Source organism: Pecten maximus, chromosome 19 (genome assembly GCF_902652985.1).
Source record: "Pecten maximus chromosome 19, xPecMax1.1, whole genome shotgun sequence".
In the NCBI taxonomy this organism is placed as follows: Eukaryota; Metazoa; Mollusca; class Bivalvia; order Pectinida; family Pectinidae; genus Pecten; species Pecten maximus.
This window is the reverse complement of record NC_047033.1, coordinates 14444385-14457483: the sequence shown is the minus strand read 5'-3', so window position 1 is coordinate 14457483 and position 13099 is coordinate 14444385. Positions and strand designations below refer to the sequence as shown.

General features: G+C 32.8%; 1 protein-coding gene across 4 annotated transcripts in view; it reads left to right on the top strand.

The window, feature by feature from the left end:
- The window catches only part of LOC117317816 (sodium bicarbonate cotransporter 3-like), a 142126-nt gene that overhangs the window by 107154 nt on the left and 21873 nt on the right, over window positions 1-13099 (top strand). For all 4 annotated transcript variants that reach the window (XM_033872762.1, XM_033872761.1, XM_033872760.1 and 1 more), the window contains 5 exons: window positions 2811-2944; window positions 4130-4610; window positions 8887-9000; window positions 9972-10133; window positions 10889-11067. In XM_033872762.1, the coding sequence (XP_033728653.1) occupies window positions 2811-2944; window positions 4130-4610; window positions 8887-9000; window positions 9972-10133; window positions 10889-11067 (1070 nt within the window). The remainder of the gene's footprint in view (window positions 1-2810; window positions 2945-4129; window positions 4611-8886; window positions 9001-9971; window positions 10134-10888; window positions 11068-13099) is intronic.

Below are 13099 nucleotides of genomic sequence, written 5' to 3'. Positions count from 1 at the left end.
AATGTTATCAGATTACACAAATGTTATATATTAGATCATACAGATGTTATATATTTAACAAATATTGCATGTCACTGAGGGCAATATGGGAGTTTATGGACTGGTCAGTCACCCAAATATATGTATATGGACCAAGCGAACGGTCCATATACATATATTTGGGTGACTGACCAGTCCATAAACTCCCATATTGCCCTCAGTGACATGCAATATTTGTTATATTGTACCGAATATGACCAACATGAAACAAGTTCGGTTTCGTCCAAGGACGCAAATCTATCACTGCCAGACGCCATTTCGCTCAGTGTCGGAAATGATGACGTCATAATATGACGACGTCAACTTGGTATTATGACGTCATTTTCATATAGCGTCGGCCCGGAGTCAAGGACTTCGGCCCTTGACTCCGGGCCATATACTATATATGGACCGGAGCAACTACTAGACTCAAATAGGCACTTAAATGAATGAGGTATAATATTAGATTATACAAATGTTATATATTAGATTACACAAATGTTATATATTATATTACACAAATGTTATATATTAGATTACACAAATGTTATATATTAGATTATTCAAATGTTATATATTAGATTACACAGATGTTATATATTAGATTATTCAAATGTTATATATTAGATTACACAGATGTTATATATTAGATTACACAAATGTTATATATTAGATTACACAAATATTATATATTATATTATACAAATGTTATATATCAGATTATACAGATGTTATATATTAGATTACACAAATGTTATATATTATATTACACAAATGTTATATATTATATTATACAGATGTTATATATCAGATTATACAAATGTTATATATCAGATTATACAGATGTTATATATTAGATTATACAAATGTTATATATTAGATGACACAAATGTTATATATCAGATTATACAGATGTTATATATTAGATTATACAGATGTTATATATTAGATTATACAAATGTTATATATTAGATTATACAGATGTTATATATTAGATTACACAAATGTTATATATTATATTACACAAATGTTATATATTATATTATACAGATGTTATATATCAGATTATACAAATGTTATATATCAGATTATACAGATGTTATATATTAGATTATACAAATGTTATATATTAGATTTCACAAATGTTATACATTAGATTATACAGATGTTATATATTAGATTACACAAATGCTATATATTAGATTATACAAGTGTTATATATTATATTACACAAATGTTATATATTAGATTATACAAATGTTATATATTAGATTATACAGATGTTATATATTAGATTACACAAATGTTATATATTAGATTATACAGATGTTATATATTAGATTATACAAATGTTATATATTAGATTACACAAATGTTATACATTAGATTATACAGATGTTATATATTAGATTATACAGATGTTATATATTAGATTATACAAATGTTATATATATTATTACACAGATGTTATATATTAGATTACACAAATGTTATATATTAGATTATACAGATGTTATCAGATTACACAGATGTTATATATCAGATTACACAAATGTTATATATTAGATTATACACATGTTATATATTAGATTATACAGATGTTATCAGATTACACAGATGTTATATATCAGATTACACAAATGTTATATATTAGATTATACACATGTTATATATTAGATTATACAAATGTTATCAGATTACACAGATGTTATATATCAGATTACACAAATGTTATATATCAGATTACACAAATGTTATATATTAGATTACACAGATGTTATATATTAGATTACACAAATGTTATATATTAGATATACAGATGTGATATATCAGATTATACAGATGTTATATATCAGATTACACAGATGTTATATATCAGATTATACAGATGTTATATATTAGATTACACAGATGTTATATATAAGATTATACAGATGTTATATATTAGATTACACAAATGTTATATATTAGATTACCCAAATGTTATATATTATATTATACAGATGCTATATATTAGATTATACAGATGTTATATATTATATTACACAGATGTTATATATAAGATTATACAGATGTTATATATTAGATTATACAAATGTTATATATTAGATTACACAAATGTTATATATTAGATTACACAAATGTTATATATCAGATTATACAGATGTTATATATTAGATTATACAGATGTTATATATTAGATTATACAGATGTTATAATTAGATTATACAGATGTTATATATTAGATTATACAGATGTTATATATTAGATTATACAGATGTTATATATCAGATTATACAGATGTTATATATTAGATTACACAAATGTTATATATTAGATTATACAGATGTTATATATAAGATTATACAGATGTTATATATCAGATTATACAGATGTTATATATTAGATTACACAAATGTTATATATTATATTATACAGATGTTATATATTAGATTACACAAATGTTATATATTAGATTATACAGATGTTATATATCAGATTATACAGATGTTATATATTAGATTATACAGATGTTATATATTTGATTATACAGATGTTATATATCAGATTACACAAATGTTATATATTGGATTATACAAATGTTATATATTAGATTATACAGATGTTAATTGTAAACAAATGTCATACATTAAATTTTTAGATGTTATATATTTAATTAAACAAATATTATTTGTTTCATATGATAATCTTGTTACCTAGTATGTGAGGCAGAAATCCAAACACCACTGATCCCATAAAATCTATCATCTGGCCATTTTCCTTTGATTTAGGCTGCATTTGAGAGTATTCTGGCGGGAGCTATTTGTGGTGTGGTGTATGCCCTCTGTGCTGGACAGCCTCTAACTATCCTGGGTAGTACTGGACCTGTTTTGGTGTTTGAGACAATCACATTCCAGTTCTGTGGGTAGGTAAAGCTTGTATGGCTGTGAGTCTATGACCATATTTATCTGCAAATAAGCCCCCTCCCCTGGTGTAAAAGTTCTTATATTAATTTAAATTTGGGGAAGGCTTATTTGTGAAACACTTTACTCTTACTCTTTCAAAACTGATGATTCTGCAAAAAATGAAGAAAGGAGTGTTTTGGTTCTAAACATAAATCATGCACATATTCCTGATAGTGTATATAAGTTAAGTCAGTTCCTAAACATCAATCAAAGTATAGTTATGGACACAAACTACCTGTTATACTATTCTTGACCTTACTCTCTCTGACCTGTCATTTTTGTAGGCAGCTTTGCCTTACCAATCTGGCAGGATTTCTGGCCAAACTGGCACATAACTATGTATTAGCACTTACATAAACAATATACAACAAGCTATTATGCCATCCTGCCTCTGGAGTACCATCGTCAGTATACCAGACTCACTTTTGTTAAATATGGAGATAACAAGTTTATATTTTAAAAATGAAAAAGACTCCTAAATTCAAGTTACCAAATAGTACATGACATGACATATTGTTTCCGCCTTTGACTGGCCTCGTTGACGACATGTTTTAGCCTTTAACTGGCCCCTCCGACGACAGGTTTCGGCGTTTGGCGGGCCCGCCGACAACATGCTTCGGCCCTTTGCTTGCCAATTAAAAATTTACAATTTGGAAACCTGGATTCAGAAGTTGCTCCCTTTTCTTTTTTAATTGTTTATACCTTTTTAAGAGTGCCCTGCATGCCATTAGGTATTCGCCTTTAGCCTAGTAGATCCGATAACACATGACTGTAGCAGACAGTAGGTTCTAATTCTATGAGAATCTATTCTTCTGGAGATTTCTTTCTTCTAGTTATTTGTTTGTGTATTTTATTATAAAAGGGGAAAACGAATGTGTTATTGGTTATAAAGGGAAATAACTCATGTGTAATTTGTAATTAAGGGGGATAACTCATGTGTATTTTGTTATAACGGGGGAATATTACTCATGTGTAATTTGTAATTAAGGGGGATAACTCATGTGTATTTTGTTATAACGGGGGATTACTCATGTGTAATTTGTAATTAAGGGGGATACCTCATGTGTATTTAGTTATAAAGGGAAATAACTCATGTATATTTTGTTATTAAGTGAAATAACTTGTATATGTTATTATTCTGTCAGGGATATGGGCCTAGACTACCTAGAACTGAGGTTCTGGATAGGAATTTGGACTGGAACAATCCTGATTGTCATGACAGCTTTTGACCTCAGTGCACTTGTGCGTTACATTACAAGATTTACGGAGGAAAGTTTTGCTCTCCTGATTTCCCTGATCTTCATCAAGGAAGCCATTGCCAAGTTGATTCACATCAAAGACAAGTACCCTGTCAACTTTCATCCTAACCTCTTCTTTCCCTGTGACTGTTATGTGAAGAACAACGTCACCAACACCACAGATATATACTCAATTGAAGGCCATGCCGAATACTGGTCCAACTTCACCAAGTTGAACTGCAAGGAACTAGAGGGAAATCTTGCTGGGGAGGGCTGTATCGAATACAAAGCCGACGTGTTCTTCCTGTCAATCCTTCTCTTCATCGGAACTTTTACCCTGGCATACTCCCTCAAAATGATGAGAAACAGTGCATTTTTCCCAAGCTTTGTAAGTTCTGGTTGTTTTATCTAATCCAGATTATTTATTAAAACAGGATTGAATCTGCACATGTATATTTTAATTAAATCCTGAATTCATAAAAAGAAATTCTGAAATTGATTTGGAATTTGATTAAACTTAATTACTATTAATTTTGACTTCTGTAAGAATGTATATATATATAAATATACAGTCAAACTGTTATCTCGACCTCTGATAATTAAGTCGAAGACTCCACTTAACTCAAAATAACAGTTCCATCAGCAAAAATTCTATATATATATCGTCTTTGGTGACTTCAAATACTCAGGACATCTCAGTTTTTATGTAACCCCCACTGGATATCTCAGTTTTTATATAACCCCCACTGGATATCACAGTTTTTATATAACCCCCACTGGATATCACAGTTTTTATATAACCCCCACTGGATATCTCAGTTTTTATATAACTCCCACTGGATATCACAGTTTTTATATAACCCCCACATGATATCTCAGTTTTTATATAACCCCCACTGGATATCTCAGTTTTTATATAAACCCCACTGGATATCTCAGTTTTTATATAACCCCCACTGGATATCTCAGTTTTTATATAACTCCCACGTGATATCTCAGTTTTTATATAACCCCCACTGGATATCACAGTTTTTATATAAACCCCACTAGATATCTCAGTTTTTATATAACCCCCACTGGATATCTCAGTTTTTATATAACCCCCACTGGATATCACAGTTTTTATATAACCCCCACTGGATATCTCAGTTTTTATATAACCCCCACTGGATATCACAGTTTTTATATAACCCCCACTGGATATCTCAGTTTTTATATAACCCCCACTGGATATCACAGTTTTTATATAACCCCCACTGGATATCTCAGTTTTTATATAACCCCCACTGGATATCTCAGTTTTTATATAACCCCCACTGGATATCTCAGTTTTTATATAAACCCCACTGGATATCACAGTTTTTATATAACCCCCACTGGATATCTCAGTTTTTATATAACCCCCACTGGATATCACAGTTTTTATATAACCCCCACTGGATATCTCAGTTTTTATATAACCCCCACTGGATATCACAGTTTTTATATAACCCCCACTGGATATCTCAGTTTTTATATAACCCCCACTGGATATCTCAGTTTTTATATAACCCCCACTGGATATCTCAGTTTTTATATAACCCCCACTGGATATCAGTTTTTATATAAACCCCACTGGATATCTCAGTTTTTATATAACCCCCACTGGATATCACAGTTTTTATATAAACCCCACTGGATATCTCAGTTTTTATATAACCCCCACTGGATATCACAGTTTTTATATAACCCCCACTGGATATCTCAGTTTTTATATAACCCCCACTGGCGTCGAGATGAAAAGGTCTGTAACACTTTAGAAAGTAGGGAGAGATTTTTATACCTCCCGGAGGCTCCTGGAATGAAGTTAGATGAGGCTGCCAGGTTTATAGATGGATTTTGATGAAACTTTGATCAAATGTTATTCATGAAATGTTCCTGGGTTCCATCAATTTTTATGGCTCTTGATGCCTCTAAGTATGACATATATCTTGTCCTGACTACTCTCCTAATAGAGTATTAATAACACGATACAAAAATGATAGGTAATATGTGAAGATGTAGGGTTCTGATTTCAGAAATTGTGGTTGCCATGGTAACCAGGTCACTATACACAGGTTTTGTGTAATGGTTAATATCTCATTTTACACCCCGCAACGAAGTTAGGGGGGGTATACTGGAATCACCTTGTCCGCTCATCCGTCCGTCCGTCTGTCACAAAATTTGTCCGGCTATGCATTCGCTCATTTCTTTATAGATGTCACTCAAATTTGGTATATAGTTAGAAGACCATATGAACTTGTGTCCCCTGGATGGATTTTCTTGAAACTTTATACAGAGTTGAAGGATGGCATGAAGTTGTGTCTCCAGTAACGGCTTCTTCCGAAAAAAATATTTTTACAGAGTTATGCCCCTTTATGTAAAAAATGGTTACTAGCTTGTCCAGCTATGCATTTGCTTGGTTTTCAATGGATTTTCTTGAAACTTTTTACACAGTTGAAGGACTGCATGCACTTGTGCCTCCAGTAAATGCTTTTTACATAGTTATACCCTTTATTTGAAAAATGGTTATAATTTTGTCCAGTTATGCATTTCTTCAGTTTTCACAAAATTGGTGTATAGTTAAAAGACCATATGGTGTTGTGATTTTCCCCAAGTAGTCCTTTTAAACAAATTATGCTACTTTAGCCCTTTTTAATAGAGTTATGCACCTTTTTCATACAAAATATGTCATAATTTTGTCCGGCTATGCATTCACTTAGTTTTTGATGGATTTTCTTGAAACTTTACACAGAGTTGAAGGATGGCATGAACAGACCTGTCAAGTTCTCATGAACAAAATGCAGGTCATTACTCATAAAAATGCAGGTCATAGCACTCCAATGCAGGTCATTGCGCGTAACGGCATTTCACTTGAAATAAAAACAATAAAACTGAAAAAAATTATCAACATGTGTCATTTAATAAGCATTTCTATGCACACTTCATTCATTTACATGAATGTTTTACATTGTAAGTTGTTGTAGCTGTTTTTGCCATCTTCAAAACATTGGTGGAAGGTTGATAATCACAGCAATCAGTATTTCATTCCTTCAAAAATATTCATCTAAAATTAAAAGAATTATTTTTATAATTAATTGTGAACCACAAGCATTAAAATTTTAGTTTTCTATATTAGGTCCGGATTCCGTCTTCATTATTAGTTGCCAAATTGTACTTCCAGCAAGCATAAACAAAGATCGTTTTCACATGTTAAAACCTTTTGCTGTTGTCTTATAAGAACATTTAGGCATAGATTGCAGTAAGTTAACTCTGTGCATCACTATTTCATACTTCAGATGCAGTTTCTATTATTTTTATCAGCATAAATGTCCTTAAAATGTCTTTGAACTGAATGTGCATCTGGCGACCTAGTTTCCTCGGCTTTAGTCATAGAATTTTCATTTCAGACACGAAGATAAAGTAGTTTCAATAGCTAATTGTTACGTTTTTTATATATTTCAATATATCCAATTCCACTACAATAATTCTTCTGAATCACATATAACACGGGATTCTGGAAATCCAACATGAAAGTTAAGATAGAGACAATATTTTTTTTTCATTTGCCCAGGGCAAGTCAGCAAGTACACCAACATTTTTCACTTGCCGGAACTCAAAAACTACTTGTCCCGGGCGTCGGGCAAGTGGATTTTTACACCCCTGAAATTTAGTATTAACACTTTCCTGTGCAAGCCTTCGTACAAGCCATTTTTGTTGTTGTTGGATTATCTGTTCGGTGTCTCAAATTGTGTTCTTACGCGTCAAAGAAAAAATCCGAGGTAGCTCGAACGAAAACGAGATCTTACTGAAATGCGGGAGATTCAAAACACCCGTCGGGTGCTATTTCTGTCTGCGGATTATAGACCGATTTTCCGGGAGTGACCCGCAAAATGTGGGGCACTTGACAGGTCTGCATGAAGTTGTGTCTCCAGTTAACGGCTTCTTCCGAAAAAACCCTTTTTACAGAGTTATGCCCCTTTATGTAAAAAATGGTTACTAGCTTGTCCGGCTATGCATTTGCTTTGTTTTCAATGGATTTTACTAAAATTTGGTATGTAGTTAGAGGACCCTATGAGGCTTAGCTCTATGCAAAGATTTTGCCGAATTACCAGTTCTAATAGAGTTATGCCCCTTTTTCTTTAAAAACAAGCAAAAATTTGTTCAGCTATGCATTCACTTAGTTCTTACCTAAACATAGAACATGTTTGATTTGGTTATAGTACCATAAATAGGCAGCTTCACAAAGTATCCAAACCAAACATGGAAAAGCGAGGGGTATACTTGTCACCCCCTCGGTGACAGCTCTAGTTAGTCCTTAGATTAATTTTATTCAAACTTGGCCATGTGATGTAAGTTATTAATAACTATTATCTTAAACATTTGATGTTTCAAGAACAGTAACTATGAGAACAAAGAATGGAGATATTGTTTCATTAAACTGAAATAAGTGCTTTGAAAGACAACAAATACATTTATGCTGCTATTTTCCAAAACAACAAATGTCATTTGGGTGTCATGGTCACATACGAGGTGTAGGTAGAAGTATTACATTAAGTGTTTAATTTGTATGGACTTATCCCTACTTGGATATCAGACATGCTTTATTAAATGTTTAATCTGCATCATTTATACTCTTTTAACAGGTAAGGACCATCATAAGTGACTTCGCTGTTCTGATAGCAATAATGTCGATGGTTGGACTAGATGCTGGCCTTGGATTAAACACACCGAAACTAGACGTCCCTGACAGTTTTGCTGTGAGTTCAATATTTTTACATGCTGTTAGACTGGGTGAGAGAGATGGTGGAGAGAGCACAATTTACCAAACTGTTTTTTAACCACCAAATATCAAATTTCAAAATTTTATTATTGATGATTTCTCTTTGGTCTCTGATTTTCTGGAATTATATCTGGGCATCTCTTCCTACAGTTTTAGCTCACTTGCTCCAATTGAGCTTACCGTGGTGTACCCGTCCGTCTGTCCTCTACACCAACAATTTCTTCAAATGACTTCTCCTTAAACACTGGGAATTTAACCTTATTTAACCCCATCTGGGTGGTGAGAATTCATAATTGTACAAATGGTGGGGCTGACACCCCAGGGGGTTGGGAGTTTGGCCAAATGGGGATGATTTGGCCACATTGTTACAAAGGGCTATCTAGAACTATTTGCTGGATTTTAATCATATATAACTAGAAGCATCCCGAGGTGGATGGGATCCAAAATTGTACAAATGATATGGGTCACACTTCCTAGATTTGTATCTTTTCACCAATTAATATTTTGTTGGTCAAAATTAATCAAAGCATCAACTGAACAAAGAACAAGGTCACTGGGTCAAAGGTTGAGGTCATTTTGGCCCAGAGTTAATAAGTGTTTTTCCATAATCAATGAATCATCCAGGTGAACATTAGACAGGCCCTCTAGGCCTCTTGTTATCTGAATTTAAAAAAAAAAAAAATATTAATAATTTTTTGAGGGCTTTTGATTAACCTTCACACAATCGTAAAGGACAATAATATTAGGTTAAAGTTTTGTCAAAGTCAAGGTCATTATGACTATTTTGATTGGGTCTGGGAAGGGACGTATTGCTTTAATTTTGTCCAGAATGCTTGTTCAGGAATATGTTTCACTTTAGAGGGGACAGGTATAAATTGTTTTGCCCATCAATTTTCACAAAAATTGCAGTAAGTGTAAATAATGGAGTAATTTGAATATTGTGTTTAGCCAACAAAGCCCGGCCGTGGATGGATAGTGAACCCTGTTGGCAAGAACCCCTGGTGGACTATTATTGCAGCTATTATTCCGTCACTGTTGGCAACCATATTGATTTTCATGGACCAACAGATTACTGCAGTTATTGTCAACAGGAAAGAAAACAAACTAAAGGTAGGTAACTCTATATATGCAGATAATATAAATATCACCACTGAACACTTAACGAAACTGTAGTGTTTCGATGATATATAGCTAGATCTTGTTCATGCATGTTAATCTCTTGTCTCTCCAACATTTGTTTGTACAGTTCTTATTTCTCATATGATGATCTGTTAGCTTGGTCCAATTGTGCCTCATTTGAAATCTATATCTAGCAGTGGGGTCTTTAATACAAGTAAAAATTCATCCTTGACCGTCCCTAGTTGTGCCCATTCAATTAAAAGTCTTATTAGCAAAATAAGATTGCTGACAGGCAGCCATCTTGGATTTTGACACTTAAGTTTGTTATTGCTATTTCTTGAGATGTACTGGAGAGATATTTCGCAATCTTGACATGTAGGTTCCTCTTGATCCTGAGTTCTGCCATTTCAATTTTGTTATCACTGTTTCTCAACAAGTTCTTAGAGATTTCTTCGATTAAATATGAAGGTTTTCCTTGTTACAAAATCTTCAAAAGGAAAAAGGGAAATACTGGTACATGTATATAAATAGAGAAAAGATCAGTCCTACACAAACCAATTATGATCATTCAGTGGTAGGGGCCTCAAGATCTCTCTGGGATTCCTTGTTTCTTTTTTTAATATTTCCAGAAAGTGAATGTGTTGTTGTTTTTTTCTGTTTTTTTTTTGTTTTTTTTCTGGTTTTTTTTTTTCATTGCTAAATAAGAAAAGGCTTCCATAATATTTAGTTTTTTTCCCCATTTCCAGAAAGGAAAGGGCTACCACCTGGACCTTTTCATCGTAGCTGTTTTGATCATGATCTGCTCCCTGTTGGGGCTGCCCTGGTTTGTAGCTGCTACTGTCCTCTCCATCAACCATGTGATGAGTTTGAAGCAGGAATCTGAATGTACAGCTCCAGGAGAGAGGCCCAAGTTCCTTGGAGTCAGGTAACACAGTTAAAATGATCAAACAGGGATGTTATATTTATATTGATCGCAGGTAACACAGTTAAAATGATCAAACAGGGATGTTATATCTATACTGATCTCCGGTAACGCAGTTAAAATGATAAAACAGGGATGTTATATCTATACTGATCTCAGGTAACACAGTTAAAATGATCAAACAGGGATGTTATATCTATACTGATCTCAGGTAACACAGTTAAAATGATCAAACAGGGATGTTATATCTATACTGATCACAGGTAACACAGTTAAAATGATCAAACAGGGATGTTATATCTATACTGATCTTGGGTAACACAGTTAAAATGATCAAACAGGGATGTTATATCTATACTGATCTCCGGTAACACAGTTAAAATGATCAAACAGGGATGTTATATCTATACTGATAACAGGTAACACAGTTAAAATGATCAAACAGGGATGTTATATCTATACTGATCACAGGTAACACAGTTAAAATGATCAAACAGGGATGTTATATCTATACTGATCTCCGGTAACACAGTTAAAATGATCAAACAGGGATGTTATATCTATACTGATCTGAGGTAACACAGTCAAAATGATCAAACAGGGATGTTATATCTATACTGATCTTGGGTAACAGTTAAAATGATCAAACAGGGAATGTTATATCTATACTGATCACAGGTAACACTGTTAAAATGATCAAACAGGGATGTTATATCTATACTGGTCTGAGGTAACACAGTTAAAATGATCAAACAGGGATGTTATATCTATACTGGTCACAGGTAACACAGTTAAAATGATCAAACAGGGATGTTATATCTATACTGATCTCAGGTAACACAGTTAAAATGATCAAACAGGGATGTTATATCTATACTGATCACAGGTAACATAGTTAAAATGATCAAACAGGGATGTTATATCTATACTGATAACAGGTAACACAGTTAAAATGATCAAACAGGGATATTATATCTATACTGATCACAGGTAACATAGTTAAAATGATCAAACAGGGATGTTATATCTATACTGATCTTGGGTAACACAGTTAAAATGATCAAACAGGGATGTTATATCTATACTGGTCTGAGGTAACACAGTTAAAATGATCAAACAGGGATGTTATATCTATACTGGTCTGAGGTACGTAACACAGTTAAAATGATCAAACAGGGATGTTATATCTATACTGATCTTGGGTAACACAGTTAAAATGATCAAACAGGGATGTTATATCTATACTGATCTCAGGTAACACAGTTAAAATGATCAAACAGGGATGTTATATCTATACTGATCTTGGGTAACACAGTTAAAATGATCAAACAGGGATGTTATATCTATACTGATCTCAGGTAACACAGTTAAAATGATCAAACAGGGATGTTATATCTATACTGGTCTCAGGTAACACAGTTAAAATGATCAAACAGGGATGTTATATCTATACTGATCTTGGGTAACAGTTAAAATGATCAAACAGGGATGTTATATCTATACTGATCTCAGGTAACACAGTTAAAATGATCAAACAGGGATGTTATATCTATACTGATCTTGGGTAACAAAGTTAAAATGATCAAACAGGGATGTTATATCTATACTGATCACAGGTAACACAGTTAAAATGATCAAACAGGGATGTTATATCTATACTGATCTCAGGTAACACAGTTAAAATGATCAAACAGGGATGTTATATCTATACTGATCACAGGTAACACAGTTAAAATGATCAAACAGGGATGTTATATCTATACTGATCACAGGTAACAGTTAAAATGATCAAACAGGGATGTTATATCTATACTGGTCTGAGGTAACACAGTTAAAATGATCAAACAGGGATGTTATATCTATACTGATCTCAGGTAACACAGTTAAAATGATCAAACAGGGATGTTATATCTATACTGGTCTCAGGTAACACAGTTAAAATGATCAAACAGGGATGTTATATATATACTGATCTCAGGTAACAGTTAAAATGATCAAACAGGGATGTTATATCTATACTGATCTCAGGTAACAC